Source organism: Anomaloglossus baeobatrachus, chromosome 1, assembly GCF_048569485.1.
Source record: "Anomaloglossus baeobatrachus isolate aAnoBae1 chromosome 1, aAnoBae1.hap1, whole genome shotgun sequence".
Classification (NCBI taxonomy): domain Eukaryota; kingdom Metazoa; phylum Chordata; class Amphibia; order Anura; family Aromobatidae; genus Anomaloglossus; species Anomaloglossus baeobatrachus.
In genome coordinates, this window is record NC_134353.1 from 707960789 (window position 1) to 707978561 (window position 17773).

At 51.2% G+C, this 17773-nt stretch overlaps 1 protein-coding gene across 2 annotated transcripts in view; it reads left to right on the top strand.

The window, feature by feature from the left end:
• Nucleotides 1–17773, top strand: part of SNAP29 (synaptosome associated protein 29) — a 60399-nt gene that overhangs the window by 26430 nt on the left and 16196 nt on the right. For both annotated transcript variants that reach the window (XM_075321277.1, XM_075321269.1), the window contains exon 4: nt 2933–3018. In XM_075321277.1, coding sequence (XP_075177392.1) covers nt 2933–3018 — 86 coding nt within the window. The remainder of the gene's footprint in view (nt 1–2932; nt 3019–17773) is intronic.

Genomic DNA, 17773 nt, shown 5'->3' on the forward strand with positions numbered 1-17773 from the left:
CCGGCGGCCGAGCGCTCAGGCGAGTGCCCTGACATGCCGGCGGCCGAGCGCTCAGGCGAGTGCCCTGACATTCCGGCGGCCGAGCGCTCAGGCGAGTGCCCTGACATGCCGGCGGCCGAGCGCTCAGGCGAGTGCCCTGACATGCCGGCGGCCGAGCGCTCAGGCGAGTGCCCTGACATGCCGGCGGCCGAGCGCTCAGGCGAGTGCCCTGACATGCCGGCGGCCGAGCGCTCAGGCGAGTGCCCTGACATGCCGGCGGCCGAGCGCTCAGGCGAGTGCCCTGACATGCCGGCGGCCGAGCGCTCAGGCGAGTGCCCTGACACGCCGGCGGCCGAGCGCTCAGCTGAGTGCCCTGACACGCCGGCGGCCGAGCGCTCAGCTGAGTGCCCTGACATGCCGGCGGCCGAGCGCTCAGTTGAACGTTCGGCCACCGAGAAATAAAATAAAGTTTGATTTTAAAAAAAAAAGAGCATGTGCAGTGAAAAATAAAGGTTTTCGCTGCTCAAAAAAACGTTACATGCAGCGTTCCATCCGCCCGGCGCAGCGTCAAAATAACGACGCTGCGTCGTTCAGCGGATTCAACGCTGACACTTGCGTTACAGTGCGTCGTCCATACAAGTCTATGGAGAATAGCGTAGTGCGTTAACGGACTGCGCTATTGTCCATAGTGACGGACTGCGCTGAACGCAAGTGTGAAAGTAGCCTTAGGCTCAGTGCGCATGATCAGAAGTCCCGGCACTTCTGGTCATGCGCACTGTGAAGCTGGGCGTAAGTGTCCTGTCTTCTGATCATTCCCACTGAACCTAAACCTGGTGTCTCAGACAGTGACAATGGTATTTGAAAACCTATAGAAAAAAGAGAAATGAGGTTCAATAACAGAGAATGTACACTAGGTGGTATACCAGAACAGCAGATACCGTATTTTTCGGACTACAAGACGCACCTGACCATAAGACGCACCCTGGTTTTAGAGCAGGAAAATAAAATTTTAAGCAAAAAATGGAGTCATGACACACTGTTATGGGGCGAGGATCTGCTGCTGACACTGTTATGGGGGGTAATGTCCCCAAATTCTCTACTAAGATACCCCATCCTGGTAATGATCCTCATGCCTTGTGTATATACAGTATATACCCCCATTCTGCTCATAATATACCCCCATTCTGCTCATAATATACCCCCCATTCTGCTCATAATATACCCCTATTCTGCTCATAATATACCCCCATCCTGCTATACACCCCCATGCTGGTATACGGCCCGCATCCTGTGGCACATAAAAAAAAATAAACGTTCATACTCACCTCACCTCACTCCCTGCAGCATCGCCCCTCCTCCCGTCTGTCAGCGGCAGCGCCGCTGAGTGGAGCCGTTCCCCTGCAGTACCGCGATCTCCTCCTGGCTGCCGGCGGCTGCGTGTGGACACGTGCGCACAGCAAGGACGTCATCGCTGTGCGCACCCCTAGTCTCTACTCAGCGGCCACCGGCACAGACAGGAGGACATTGCGGTGCTGCAGGGGAACGGGGACAGTTCCACTCAGCGGCAGCCAGGAGGAGATCGCGGTACTGCAGGGGAACGGTGACAGGTGAGTGTACTGATTCACTGCACCCCGCGCTGATGATGATACACGGGGGGGCAGTGAATACAGCCGCACATGATCACTCCAGGCTGTAGTTGCCAGGGGTGATCATGTGGGCCGGCTGTTTATCCCTCGCCCATCATCCCACCCACCTGTCAGCGCTGAGAGATGATGGGCGGGATGATGGCTGTGCATATTAAATGAGCGGGTCCACGTGGTCACGGCAGGCGCTGCTGCAGCCTGCTCATGCCCCCAATGACCCGCAGCACCCTCAATCTGCGCAGCCCTACATTCAGACCATAAGACGCACCCCCCACTTTCCCCCAACAAAAAAAAAGTGCGTCTTATGGTCTGAAAAATACGGTGTGTGTTTGTGTGTGTGTGTGTGTGTAAATATGTGTGTAATAAATATATATATAGATATAGATATAGATAGATAGATATATATATATATATATATATATATATATATATATATATATATATATATATATATATATATATATATATATATATATATATATATATATATATATATATATATATATATATATATATATATATATATATATATAGATATATAATCTACACACATACATAGTGTGTGTGTGTGTGTGTGTGTGTAAAATATATAAATGAATTATATAAACGGCACTTACTGCTGGAATGGCGCCAAGTCCCATCTAACGCACGTTTCAGCAACAGCCTTCGTCACAAAGTGTACCTTTGTAACAGTATGTATTTATTATCAATATGCACAATTTGCTAAAATTCTGCTTGTGTTTTGGGGACTTCAGCATGCGTTATTTTATACCTTTTTGGTCTGTTCAGTCACATTAGTTTTGTGTATAAGGTAGTGCACTGGTTTGTTATAACATTAACCTTTTGTCCTTTTTTAGGGCACTCGCTTGGAGAGACATTCTCCTCTCTTGTGCCCACTGTGGATTTCAGGTTTCAGTGCACCATATTATACCGTATATAGGGCTACACCAGGGCACAGTAGGGTGAGTCGATGAGAAACGGGGGCGCCAGGCTAAGTTAGGGTGTCATACCCTCCGTTGCAAGGTAGGAGCGAGTCCTAGGGTATAAATAGGGCTATTATCCACAGTCCCAATAAAGGGTCTGTGTTTGCATATATTACTGCTTTCTGCTTCTACTGCTACCCGCTGCTTACTAGATCAGTGTCCCTGTTTGTAGTCCCTGTGTTAAACTATCCTTGATTAATTTTTTTGCTATGGTGTTTTGTTCACTTGGGTGGTTTTAATTTAATAATAAATAAAAATTGAATTTTAAGGGATTTTTGAATTTTCCTTTTAACCCTATTTGATGTATAAAACATCCTGTATGTTCAGATTACAGGATGCCATGTCAAACAGCAAACCGCAGGAAGATAACTATGAAGCCACCCATCCAAACTTGCTGAAGCGAGATACTGTAGGTAAGGCTTTGGGCTTTGATATGAGGGCGCAGCCAAGAACTCAAGTATCTATTCAGTGATGTCTGAACATACAGTTAGGTGAGGAGCTATTGGGGAGCACATATAGACGTTACCCCTGGACCCTGACAGTGGACTTTGACAATATTTATTTTCCTGGTGGCTGTTGCACCTCTTCTTGCTGAAAAGAATGTGAGGCTGTCTTTTTTATTTTTTTTTTTTTTTTTGATCTTTCATTAAGCCGTTCCAGGATCCACTTATTCGCCATCGTGTTCAGTAAGCTGTGTTGATACTCACTAGTGCTAAGGATGTAGAGCACAGGTTGTATATACACTTCACACTGTACTTTTTTTGTCCTGATCGATGTGTTGCTGGTATCAAGTTTAGCTTTATTTACTTATTAAAACTTGTTTAATTTTGCTGATCATAAAATATCCCCGGGTTACTGAAAGTATTCCTTAGCGCACTATAACTATAATACTATAATATACAATAAACATCTATGTGATTGATTGACTTAAAGAGTTGGTTTGAAGGCCAAATAAATTTTTCTCTGAATCCCTATCTATTTAGTGCCATAATCTAATTTCTAATTTACTTGAATTAAAATTTCTCTCTCCCCTTCTATAACTACAATATCTACTATTGTTTTGTTTGGTTTTTTTTTTCTCTACCTTCTGTCTGATGATGCTTCGTTTAAGAATCCCAGTGCATGACGGGATACTGAAACAAAGCGTCATCAGGGGCAGAGGCTTTGGTCACTGCCCCTTTCCTGAAATGAAGCATCATCAGCAATGCTTGTGTCAGGGGCTGGTCTGGTTCCTGCATGCTAAGCGATGTGCACAATGAAAGCGCAATCCGTTGCTGGCTCAGATCAGTAGTAACTAGCCGGCAACAGAGAGAGCGATGTATCTGGATGACCGCTCATTTCAGGGAGGGGGCAGAGACTTCAGCATCATCACACAGGAATTGGGGGGGGGGGGGGATATAATGAAAAATCCGAAAGAGATTATAAGGTGAGTACACGATCCCTTTTTTTTTTTTTTTAATTCTCTTACTGCAAACCTATTAGGAGTTAGTTTAGATTATGGCACTAGATAGGTATTTACCGTATTTTTTTTGCTTTAGAAGATGCACCCCAAATTTTGGAGGAAAAAAAAAAAAAAAAAAATATGGGGTCCGTTTTATAATCCGGTGGTGTTTTATCAGGGAGATGGGGCAGCAGCGGTGCAGGGGGTCACAGGATGCAGGGGTGGTACTGAAGTACTGCAATGCTGCCAGTGGTAGAAAGGGGGACTCAGATACTCACTGCCGGCGCTGCTTTGCGCAGGAGGCGGTGAGTCACCGGTCATTCTGAAGATGTAGGTGGCGGCCGAAGTCGGTGTGTGCGCAGATGAGAGCTCCATCTGTGCACGCGCTGACTCTAGGCGCTATTATTTGAAGCCCTGACCACCGACCTTTTCAGAATTAACAACTGCCGTGCAGAGCAGAGCTGCCCGATGCACAGAACAGCGCCGCACAGACCAGCATGGGCAGCACACCGCATAGCATTACCCCTGCCTCTTTTGACTCCTCTTCACCACCCCTAGTAAACTACATTTGGATTTTAAGACATACCCCTTATTTTCCTCCCAAATTTTTGGGAGGAAAAGTGCGTTTTATAATTCGAAAAAATATGGTAGATTTAAAATTTTAATTTGGCCTTCGGACGACCCTTTTAAAGGCAATCTTGTCTGTAGGATCCACCCTCCTAACCCATCTATATGGGCATGTAAGTCATAGAAAGTTGAATAAAATGATACCTTGTAATCTATGATGTCTTATTCCAAAGATTCCACATTTTTCTCAATATGTAAATTCTCTGTTAAGATCTCTGGGCAGCAGCGTCAGACTGGCTACCAGAGGAATCTCCAGTAATGCCAGGCCTGGATTCAGGTACCCGCATTGCACACTGGAGCTCTTACCTGAGCTCCGGTGTGCAGCTGAGACTGTACCGCGAGCGCCGAGTAATTGATTCCCCTTGCTGGGCAGGACACTGATCTTCCTGAGAATCTGCCTACAGGGCTTATTTTACAGGAAAGGAGGCGTTACCAGTGTGAGACATGCAGATCAGGAGCGCAGACTGTCAGTCATTACATGGTTCACACTTTAAAAAGAAGCTCTGGAAGAAGATTCCCAGAGAGATCAGTGTCTGGCCCATAGAGCAAACCAGCTTTATTTAAAATGTTAAGAAAAGCACACATTTCTCTGGAATAAGACATCAGATAGCAGGGGTCAAGGTATAACTTTATTCAGCTTCCTCTGAGCTGCATGCCCATACAGATGGCTTAGGCTAGGTTCACACTTCCGTTAAATTGTATCAGTCACAATCCGCTGCTCTGGTAAACAACGGAATCCGTTTAGCGGATTACGTTGTTCCCATAGACTTGTATGAGCGGCGGATTGTGACTGATGACGCTGCGTTGCATCCTCCGCCCGACTGATCAGTCATGGAACGACTGACCGCCGGGCGGCAGGAACGCAGCTTGTAACGTTTTTTGAGCAGCGCAATCCATAGGATTTTGCTGTGCATGCTCTCTCTGGCTCCCTGCACACGTAACCAGGATACACATCTGGTTACCAAGCAATGCGGTTTGCCTAGTTACCCGATATTTACCTTGGTTACGTGTGCAAGGAGTCAGCGCTAAGCGGTGTACGCTGGTAACCAAGGTAAATATCTGGTAACCAAGCAAAGTGCTTTGCTTAGTTACCCAATATTTACCCTGGCTATGTGTGCAGGGAGAAACCTCAAGAAAATTCATACGGGGTATCTATAATCAATTATACAAACAAGAAAAAAAAAAACCTCTAAAATTCATATACTTTATTAGTAGTCAAACCTCACAAAAAGTGCAAATTAAAAACAAAAAACAAGTCGTTTGGTGCATAGATTATGGTCAGAGGAGGGTCCCTGGGCCGATTCCATGTTCTCCCCCCTTCCTGACCTGACTGTATGTGAGAGAACCACTGTGTATTTCTTAAGGCCTTCACTTAGACCAGCAGCACTGAGTAGCTTGTAGTATAGGGCTGTAAAGGGCCAGTCTACATCGAGCGGGGGCGCCACGGCGTGATCTGTGTAGGGTGCCAACCCCCGTGGTCAGGAAGGGGGAGAACAGGGAATCTGCCCAGGGACCCTCCTCTGACCATAATCTATGCACCAAACGACTTGTTTTTTTGTTTTTAATTTGCACTTTGTGTGGTTTGACTACTAATAAAGTATATGAATTTTAGAGGGTTTTTTTTCTACGTGTACACATATACACATATACACATATACACACATACACACATACACACATACACACATACACACATACACACATACACACATACACACATACACACATACACACATACACACATACACACATACACACATACACACATACACACATACACACATACACACACACATACACACATACACACACATACACACATACACACACACACACACACCCCTGTCCCCAGCCATGCAGACCGAGGCACTGATGTCCTCAGCGCCACGGCCCCGCTCGGCTCCACCCACCTCGCACTCCAACCCCACACACAACGGAGTCCGACAATTAATTCTGTTCTTTGTCATCCGTTGTACAAAGCATCAGTCACATGCGTCAAGTTGTGACTGATGCAAAACAACGGAAATGTGAACCTAGCCTTAGGAGGGGAGATCCTACTGACAGATTCCCTTTAATAGCTGCATTTCTGTTACAAAACAAGGATCAGTGCTTATGAATACATTGCACTATAAAATAAATTGAAGAATAAATCAATGTTTGTTGTGTTGCGTTCCAGAATCATGCTTTCACATACAACATACATGTTGGCAGGAGCAAATATTTTGTGGTTGGTCAGATATATGCCCATTCTCAGCAACATGGTCTCAGCGGTTAGCGTGGTCGTAGGCCAATGTCATGTGCACTTTCTGTATGTTGCCATAGTTTTGCTGCGGATTCTGTGGTATATTGTTACACTGCATAATTTTTTGAATAGCTTGCTAATAAATAGAACATAAAATGAATCAGTTGAATGTGACAAATTGCATTGGGATTCATAAGTGGCTAGTTTTGGGCATTTAATAATCTTGCCTAACAGACTGTAGACTTGGCTTTCATTTGATGCACCTTTAGACACTTTACACTGCCTTTTGGCTTGGTGTAATCCAATATTTCTTTGTCGCTCCATTGGGAGACCCAGACAATTGGGTGTATAGCTTCTGCCTCTGGAGACCACACAAAGTATTACACTTTAAAAAAGTGTAACCCCTCCCCTCTGCCTATACACCCTCCCGTGGACCACGGGCTCCTCAGTTTTATGCTTTGTGTGGAAGGAGGCACACATCCACTCATGCATTCTCATACATAGTTATGTCGGATGGAAGAAAAGAGGACCCCGATGGGGCCCCCGGCATGTTCCCTTCTCACCCCACTATGTCGGCGGTGTTGTTAAGGTTGAGGTACCCATTGCGGGTACGGAGGCTGGAGCCACATGCCGTCTCCTTCACCATCCCTTATGCGGCTCTGGGAGAAGTGGGATCCTGAGCGGTCATCCATTTGCTGGGACCGTGCTCCATCCACAGCCCCTGGTGGAACCTGCCGGACCAGAGCCTCTTCAACCCCAGGGACCGGGCCCTGCAACTTGAAGGTACTCTGTCCCCATGGGGGGACTGTACAGGGAGCGCACCTTCTTCCCGGAAGCCGCGGTAGTTGTAAAACTGAGGAGCCCGGCGGACTTCCGCGCCGACCGTGCCTGCTTGTCGGGCACGGCCTCAAATTTAGTCCCCGACTTCGCCGCGGCCTAGTCGCAAAATCCCGCCCCCGGGCCTGCCTGTCAGGAGTAAGGGCGGGATTACCGACATGACGTCGGATGTGAGGGCTGGAGCATCCTGCATGGCTCCCTCCCCCCTCATTGACCACTGTGGGGACCCCAGATTCCCGCTCTTTGCTGGCGCCGCCCTCGGCCCCACTCCTCCCCTGAGAGCTCCGGCGGCCATTTTTTGGCATTCTGCCGGTGGATGCTTTTACAAGGAGCAAAGCTACTCAGTGACACAGCTCTACAGCTCCGGGGGACCCACGACAGGGAATCTGGAGGACACACTCCGCTCGTTAGCGGTCGGTAAGCCACACCAGTCACCGGTGCTGGTCCCCCTAGGGTGCCGGAATAGATATATAGATATATATATATATATATATATATATATATATATATATATATATATATATATATATATATATATATATATATATATATATATCTATATCTGTTCGGTCAGGCCGTATACCCTTTTCCCATATACCCTCAGTGGTCACTCTCCTAGGATACAACAGCATGTCGTCCACAAGGAGCAAAGCTACTAAGGCACAGGTTTTTTTCGCGGCCTGTACCTCTTGTGGGGCTATGTTGCCTGCGGGATCCACCTACCCTCACTGTGAGCAATGCTCGACTCCTGCCTCGCTTGCTCAGCCGGAGCCTCGGGCACTTGTAGGCCCCTCGGCTCATGTAGATCCCCCTGAGCAGTCTGCAGGGACAGAGTCACCGTCGTTGGCCTCTTTCGCTGAGAAACTCTCCCAGTCACTTTCTCAATCCATTGCACAGTCTATGGACAAATGGTCATCTAAGCTCCTGGAGGCTTTGCAGTCCAGACCGGGCCCTTCACAGGCCCCAGCCCCTGTCAGCTTGTCTCCTCCAGGCCCCTCTCGGTCCGCGCCGCAGCGCGCTCCCAGGTTAGACCCTAGGTCTCAGGCGGAGGACTCCTGCCCAGACCGCAGTCCCAGACCGGCTAAGCGGCCTCGCTGGGACTCTTCCCCGGTTTCCTCACGCTGCTCGGGATCCCAGCTTGAGGACTCTCAGGAAGACTAGGCGGACGTGGGAGCTCAGGGCTCTGACCCTGACTTCGCCCTTAACCTTGATACACCTGAGGGGGACGCCTTAGTAAATGATCTTATCTCGTCCATCAACCAGGTGTTGGATCTCTCACCCCCGCCTCCTCCTGTAGAAGAGTCGGCTTCTCAGCAGGAGAAACACCAATTTCGGTTCCCCAAACGTACGCGCAATACGTTTTTTGATCACTCTAACTTCAGGGATGCTGTCCAGAAGCCCAGAGCGGTCCCGGACAAGCGCTTTGCTAAACGGCACACTGACACGCGTTATCCCTTTCCACCTGAAGTCGTTAAGGGCTGGGCACACTCTCCCAAGGTGGATTTTCCAGTCTCCAGATTGGCTACTAGGTCCGTTGTGTCTGTTGCCGATGGCTCATCCCTGAAGGATGCCACTGACAGACAGAGCTCTTGGTGAAGTCCATCTATGAGGCCACGGGCGCGTCTTTCGCCCCGGCCTTTGCGGCTGTGTGGGCTCTCCAAGCAATCTCGGCTTGTCTGACTGAGATTAATGCTGTCACACGGAATTCTGCTCCGCATGTTTCATCTTTGACCTCTCAGGCATCAGCCTTTTCGTCCTACGCCATGAACGCCGTCCTGGACTCCGCTAGCCGTACGGCTGTAGCATCTGCTAACTCCGTGGCAGTCCGCAGGGCCATGTGGCTGCGCGAATGCAAAGCAGACTCTGCTTCCAAAAGGTTCTTAACTGGTTTGCCTTTTTCTGGCGACCGTTTATTTGGCGAACGATTGGATGAGATTATTAAGGAATCCAAGGGAAAGGACTCCTCCTTACCCCAGTCCAAACCTAAGAGACCTCAGCAGAGAAAAATCCAATCGAGGTTTCGGTCCTTTCGTCCCTCCGCCAAGCCCCAATCCTCTTCGTCCAACAGGCCGGAGAAAGGCCAGAGGAACTCCTATGCATGGCGGTCCAAGTCACGTCCCCAAAAGGCCGCAGGAGGCACTGCCTCCAAGACGGCCTCCTCATGACTCTCGGCCTCCCCTAGCCACATCCTCGGTCGGTGGCAGGCTCTCCCGCTTTGGCGACGCCTGGTGGCCACATGTTCAAGACCGATGGGTGAGAGACATTCTGTCTCATGGTTACAGGATAGAGTTCAGCTCCCGACCTACGGCTCGTTTCTTCAGAACCTCTCCGCCCCCCGCACAGGCCGACGCACTTTTTCAGGCACTGGCCGCTCTAAAGATCGAAGGAGTTGTGATTCCCGTTTCCCGTTACCCATCAGGAACGTGGTCGCGGATTTTACTCCAACTTGTTCGTGGTGCCAAAAAAGGACGGGTCATTCCGTCCCGTTCTGGACCTCAAACTACTCAACAGACATGTGAGAACCAGACGGTTTCGGATGGAATCTCTCCGCTCGGTCATCGCCTCGATGTCACAAGGAGACTTCCTAGCATCGATCGACATCAAGGATGCTTATCTCCATGTGCCGATCGCACCCGAACATCAACGTTTCCTGCGTTTCGCTATCGGAGACGAACACCTCCAGTTCGTGGCATTGCCTTTCGGCCTGGCGACAGCCCCACGGGTCTTCACCAAAGTCATGGCATCCGTCGTGGCGGTCCTGCACTCTCAGGGCCACTCGGTGATCCCCTACTTAGACGATCTCCTAGTCAGGGCCCCTTCTCGGGTGGCGTGTCAACAAAGCCTTACCGTCGCTCTGGCGACTCTCCAGCAGTTCGGGTGGATCATCAATTTCCCGAAATCCAAGTTGACACCGACCCAATCATTGACTTACCTCGGGATGGAGTTTCATACCCAGCCAGCGTTAGTCAAGCTACCGCGGGACAAACGGCTTTCTCTGCAGGCAGGGGTGCAATCACTTCTTCGGAGTCAGTCACACCCCTTAAGGCGCCTCATGCACTTCCTGGGGAAGATGGTTGCAGCTATGGAGGCAGTGCTGTTCGCGCAATTCCATCTACGGCCACTCCAATGGGACATTCTTCACAAATGGGACAAGAGTGCGGCTTCCCTCGACAAGAACATCTCTTTCCCTTGCAACCAAAACATCACTTCAGTGGTGGCTCCTACCCACATCTCTGTCTCGGGGAAAATCCTTCCTACCCCCAACCTGGGCTGTGGTCACCACGGACGCGAGCCTGTCAGGTTGGGGAGCGGTTTTTCTTCGGCGCTCCATTGGGAGACCCAGACGATTGGTGTATAGCACTGCCCTCCGGAGGCCACACAAAGCATTACACTAAAAAGTGTAAGGCCCCTCCCCTTCTGGCTATACACCCCCAGTGGGATCACTGGCTCACCAGTTTTCTGCTTTGTGCGAAGGAGGTCAGACATCCACGCATAGCTCCACTGTTTAGTCAGCAGCAGCTGCTGACTATGTCGGATGGAAGAAAAGAGGGCCCATACTAGGGCCCCCAGCATGCTCCCTTCTCACCCCACTTTTGTCGGGTGTTTGTTAAGGTTGAGGTACCCATTGCGGGTACGGAGGCTGGAGCCCACATGCTGTTTTCCTTCCCCATCCCCCTGAGGGGCTCTGAGGAAGTGGGATCTTACAGGTCTCCAGGCACTGAGACCGGGCTCCATCCACAGACCCAGAGAACCTGCTGGATATGGAGCTGAGTATCGTCAGGGACAGGGCCCTGCTACATGAAGGTACTCTGTGTCCCCGTACACATCGCGCACACACACACCAGCATTGCTGGGAGTGCTAGTGCGCCGGGGACAACAGCGCGGAGCGCTCGTGCTATTATTCACGGCAGCTTTGCTGTGTGAATTTATGTATTGGGAACTGCCGCGCCGGCCGCTGCTGGGTGTTTTTTCACTGTGGCGCGGCTGGGACTTGTGGTGCGCCGGGGACTCTGCGCTGGCCGTGCACATAGGACGGCCGCGCTTATTACTCGAGTCCCCGGCTTTGCGGCCTAGTTTCCGTTTCGTTCCCGCCCCCAGCCCTGCCAGTCAGGGGAGAGGCGGGACGCTGTACAGAAAGTCAGCGCCGAGGGCTGGAGTCTGCTTTGCATTCTCCAGCCCCCTTCACTGGACACAGTGGGACGCCGGTTTCCCGCTCTTGCCTTGGGCACGCCCACGGCACGCCCCTCGTCACACGAGCTGGAGAAGGACGCCGGCAGCCATTCCTGCAGTCCGAGCTGGAGAACGGAGTCAAGCTCTGGGCAACCAGTCACAGGACTCTGGCGACCACACACCCGCCTATAGGCGGGCGGTAAGCAGCACCTGAAGTGCTGACCCCACTAAATACCGCTGTGTCCATTTGTATTTTAGCTTACACTGCACTGTAGGTCGCTATTTTTGGCTATATGCCCTCTTAGATGGCGAGACAACAGCAGCAAAAAGCAGGGGTGCTAAGGCACAGGCTTTCTATGCTGCTTGTATTGCATGTGCTGAAGTGTTCATTTGTACTTATGCTTGTATGCTATACATTGCACTGTACGGTCGCTATTCTTGGCTATATTCTCCTAGAATGGCTAGACTACAGCAGCAAAAAAGCAAAGGTGCTAAGGCACAGTTTTTCTAGGCTGCTTGTATTGCATGTGCTGCAGTGTTCATTTGTACTTATGCTTGTATGCTATACATTGCACTGTACGGTCGCTACTCTTGGAGATATTCTCCTGGATGGCTAGTCTACAGCAGCAAAAAAGCAAGGGTGCCAAGGCACAGGCTTTCTAAGCTGCTCATATTGCATGTGCTGAAGGGCTCATTTGTACTTTATGCTTGTATGCTATACATTGCACTGTACGGTCGCTATTCTCGGCTATATGCTCCTAGATGGCTAGACTACAGCAGCAAAAAAGCAACTCAGGCTTTCTATGCTGCTTTTACTGCATGTGATACTGTTCCACCGACAAGTTCCACTGGCCCCCGTTGTGTGCAATGCTCCTCTGTAGCACTTGGTCAGCCGGGGTCTCTACTAGAGGTGGCCAAAGGAACCACCTGTGAATCCTGTCCATGGACAGGGACGGTGTTGCAGTTTCGGCTTGTGACTTGCAGTCCAACACAGACGACAGTCCCAGACAGCCTAAGCGAGCTCGCTGGGAGCGGCACTCGGCCTCATCACTAGTCAGGGTCACAGCAGAGGACTCTCTGTATGATGAGGCAGACGTAGCTGATCAGGACTTTGATCCTGACACCGCTCTCAATCCGGATACACCGGATGGTGACGCCATGGCGAATGATCTTATAGCGTCCAGCAATGGCATGTTGGATATCTCTCCCCCAGCTCCTTCAGTGGAGGAGTCAGCTTCCCAGCAGGAGAATTCCCATTTCAGTATCTCAAGCGTACATTGAGTACTTTTCTGGCCACGCTGACTTCAGAGAAGCAGTTCAGAAACACCACGCTTACCAGATAAGCGTTTTCTCCAAACGTATTAAGGATACACGTTATCCCTTCCCCCTGACGTGGTCAGGCGCTGGACCCAGGGTCCAAAGGTGGATCCCCCAATCTCCAGGCTTGCGGCTAGATCCATAGTTGCAGTGGAGATGGGACTTCACTTAAAGATGCCATTGACAGACAGATGGACCTCTGGTTGAAATCTGTCTATGAAGCTATCGGCGTGTCGGTTGCTCCGGCATTCGCAGCCGTATGGGCACTCTAAGCTATGTCAGCTGGTCTTGCGCAGCTGGTCTTGAGCACAGGTACATCTGGGCCGCAGGTAGCGTCCTTATCCTCGCAATGTCTGCATTGCGAATTACCCTATTAATGCTGTCCGAGAGAGACAGTCGAGGTTTCGGTCCTTCCCAGGCTCGGGCAGGTCCAAATTGTCCTAGTCCAAAAGGGCTCAAAAGGCTCAGAGGGGCTCAGATTCCAGGCGGGCACAATCACGCCCAAGGAAGGCAGCCAGAGGAACCGCTTCCAAGGCGGTCTCCTCATGACTTTAAGCTCTCTCTCTCCGCATCCGCGGTTGGTGGCAGACTCTCCCGCTTTGGCGACATTTAGCTGCCACAGGTCACAGACCGGTGGGTGAGAGACATCGTGTCTCACGTGTACAGGATAGAGTTCTGTTCTCGGCCTCCGGCTCGATTCTTCAGAACTTCCCCACCTACCCACCGAGCCGATGCTCTTCTGCAGGCAGAATGAGTGGTAATTCCTGTTCCTCTTCAGGAACAAGACACAGTTTTTCCTCCAATCTGATTGTGGGGACCTAAAACTGCTCAACAAGCACGTGAAGGCCAGGCGGTTCCGGAGGGCATCCCTCCGCTCCGTCATTGCCTCAATGTCTCAAGGAGATTTCCTAGCATCAATAGACATCAGGATGCTTATCTCCACGTGCCGATCGCTCCAGAGCACCAACGTTTGCTACGTTTTGTTATTCAAGACGAGCATCTTCAGTTCGTAACCCTGCCCTTCGGTCTGGCGACAGCCCTACGGAGTTTGAACATGTTCAGGGCAGCAGTGGGAGCAGTCCTGCACTCTCAGGGTCACTCGGTGATCCTTCCTTGGACGGTCGACTTGTCAAGGCATCCTCTCAAGAGGCATGCCAACACAGCCTGAGCGTAGCGCTGGAGACTCTCCAGAGTTTCGGGTGGATCATCAACTTCTCAAGGTTAAATCTGACACCGACCCAATCGCTGACATATCTGGGCACGGAGTGTCACGCTCCCTCAGCGATAGCGAAGCTTCCGCTGGACAAACAGCGTTCACTACAGACGGGGGTGCAGTCTCTCCTTCACGGCCAGTCACACTCCTTAACACGCCTCATGCAGAGGCAGTCAATTTCGCGCAGTTTCATCTGCGTCCACTCCAATGTGGCATTCTTTGCCAATGGGATGGGAAGTCGACGTCCCTAGAAGAAACGTCCCCCTTCTCAGACGGTCAAGGACTCTCCTCAGAGGAGTCCATCCTTCAAATCAATGTCCTGGAAATCTGGGCAGTGTATCTTGCCCTGCAAGCCTTCCAGCCGTGGCTGGAAAGCACTCACATCCGAATTCAGTCGGACAACTCCACAGCGGTGGCATACATCTACCACCAAGGAGGGACACGCAGTCGGCAAGCCTTCCAGGAAGTCAGGCGGATTCTGATGTGGGTGGAGGAAAGAGCATCCACCATATCAGCAGTTCACATCCCGGGCGTAGAAAACTGGGAAGCAGACTTCCTCAGTCGCCAGGGCATGGACGCAGGGGAATGGTCCCTTCACCCGGACGTGTTTCAGGAAATCTGCCGCCGCTGGGGGGTGCCGGACGTCGACCTAATGGCGTCTCGGCACAACAACAAGGTCCCGACCTTCATAGCGCGGTCTCGCGATCAAAGAGCTCTGGCGGCAGACGCCTTAGTGCAAGATTGGTCGCAGTTCCGGCTCCCTTATGTGTTTCCACCTCTGGCACTCTGGCCCAGAGTGTTACGCAAGATCAGATCCGATTGCGGCCGCGTCATACTCGTCGCCCCAGACTGGCCGAGGAGGTCGTGGTACCCGGATCTGTGGCATCTCACGGTCGGCCAACCGTGGGCACTACCAGACCGTCCAGACTTACTGTCCCAAGGGCCGTTTTTCCATCGGAATTCTGCGGCCCTGAACCTGACTGTGTGGCCATTGAGTCCTGGATCCTAGCGTCTTCAGGATTACCCCAAGGGGTCGTGGCCACCATGAGGCAGGCTAGGAAGTCCACTTCTGCTAAGATCTACCACAGAACGTGGAAGATTTTCTTATCCTGGTGCTCTGCACAAGGAGTATCCCCCTGGCCATTCGCGTTACCTGTCTTTCTTTCCTTCCTGCAATCTGGGTTGGAAAAGGGCTTGTCGCTCGGCTCCCTTAAAGGGCAAGTCTCGGCACTATCCGTGTTTTTTCAGAAGCGTCTAGCGCGACTTTCTCAGGTGCGCACGTTCCTGCAGGGGGTGTATCATATCGTACCTCCGTACAGGAGGCCGTTAGATCCGTGGGATCTAAATAAGGTCCTTGTTGCTCTCCAGAAGCCGCCTTTCGAGCCCCTGAGGGATGTGTCACTTTCTCGACTCTCACAGAAAGTGGCCTTTCTGGTAGCGGTCACGTCTCTTCGGAGAGTGTCTGAACTAGCAGCGCTGTCATGCAAAGCTCCTTTCCTGGTGTTCCACCAGGACAAGGTAGTGCTGCGTCCCATTCAGGAGTTTCTCCCTACGGTGGTGTCCTCTTTTCATCTTAATCAGGATATCTCCTTGCCTTCCTTTTATCCGCATGCAGTGCATCGGTATGAAAAGGATCTACATTTGTTGGATCTGGTGAGAGCACTCAGAATCTACATTTCCCGTACGGCGCCCCTGCGCCGCTCGGATGCACTCTTTGTCCTTGTCGCTGGTAAGCGCAAAGGGTCGCAGGCTTCCAAAGCCACCCTGGCTCGATGGATCAAAGAACCAATTCTTGAAGCCTACCGTTCTGCTGGGCTTCCGGTTCCATCAGGGCTGAAGGCCCATTCTACCAGAGCCGTGGGTGCGTCCTGGGCATTACGACACCAGGCTACGGCTCAACAGGTGTGCCAGGCAGCTACCTGGTCGAGTCTGCACACTTTCACCAAACATTATCAGGTGCATACCTATGCTTCGGCGGACGCCAGCCTAGGTAGAAGAGTCCTGCAGGCGGCAGTTGCCTCCCCGTAGGGGAGAGCTGTCTTTGCAGCTCTAACATGAGGTATTTCTTTACCCACCCAGGGACAGCTTTTGGATCACAGGATCACAGAGCTCTGGCAGCGGACGCTTTAGTCCAGGATTGGTCGCAGTTTCGACTGCCTTATGTGTTTCCCCCTCTGGCGATGCTGCCCAGAGTACTACGCAAGATCAGGTCCGACTGCCGTCGCGCCATTCTCGTCGCTCCAGACTGGCCGAGGCGGTCGTGGTATCCGGATCTGTGGCATCTCACGGTGGGTCAACCGTGGGCACTTCCAGACCGCCCAGACTTGTTGTCACAAGGCCCGTTTTTCCATCTGAATTCTGTGGCCCTCAACCTGACTGTGTGGCCATTGAGTCATGGCTCCTAGCGTCTTCAGGGTTATCTCAGGATATCATTGCCACCATGAGACAAGCTAGGAAGCCAACGTCCGCCAAGATCTATTACAGATCTTGGCAAATCTTCCTATCCTGGTGCGCGGATATCGGTTTTCCTCCATGGCCGTTTGCCTTACCCACTTTTCTTTCATTCCTACAATCTGGAATGGACAAGGGTTTGTCCCTCGGCTCTCTCAAGGGCCAAGTATCGGCGCTCTCCGTGTTTTTTCAAAAGCGTCTAGCCAGGCTTCCGCAGGTCCGCACGTTCCTGCAGGGGGTCTGCCACATGGTCCCACCTTACAAACGTCCGTTGGAACCCTGGGATCTTAACAGGGTCCTGACGGCTCTTCAAAAACCACCTTTTGAGCCGCTGCAGGATGTCTCTCTCTCACGTCTTTCGCAGAAGGTGGCCTTCCTGGTGGCAGTCACATCACTTCGGAGAGTGTCTGAGCTTGCAGCGCTGTCATGCAAAGCCCCCTTCCTGGTTTTTCACCAGGATAAGGTGGTTCTGCGTCCTGTCCCGGAATTTCTCCCTAAGGTGGTATCCCCTTTTCATCTAAATCAGGATATCTCCTTGCCTTCCTTTTGCCCTAATCCAATTCACCAGTGTGAAAAGGATTTGCACTCTTTGGATCTAATGAGAGCACTCCGGTTCTACGTGTCTCGCACGGCGCCCCTGCACCATTCAGATGCGCTCTTTGTCCTTGTCGCTGGCCAGCGTAAGGGCTCTCAGGCCTCCAAGTCAACCTTGGCTCGGTGGATCAAGGAACCGATTCTCGAGGCCTACCGTTCTTCCGAGCTTCCGCTCCCTTCAGGGCTGAAAGCCCATTCTACCAGAGCCGTAGGTGCGTCCTGGGCATTGCGGCACCGGGCGACGGCTCAGCAGGTGTCAGGCAGCTACGTGGTCTA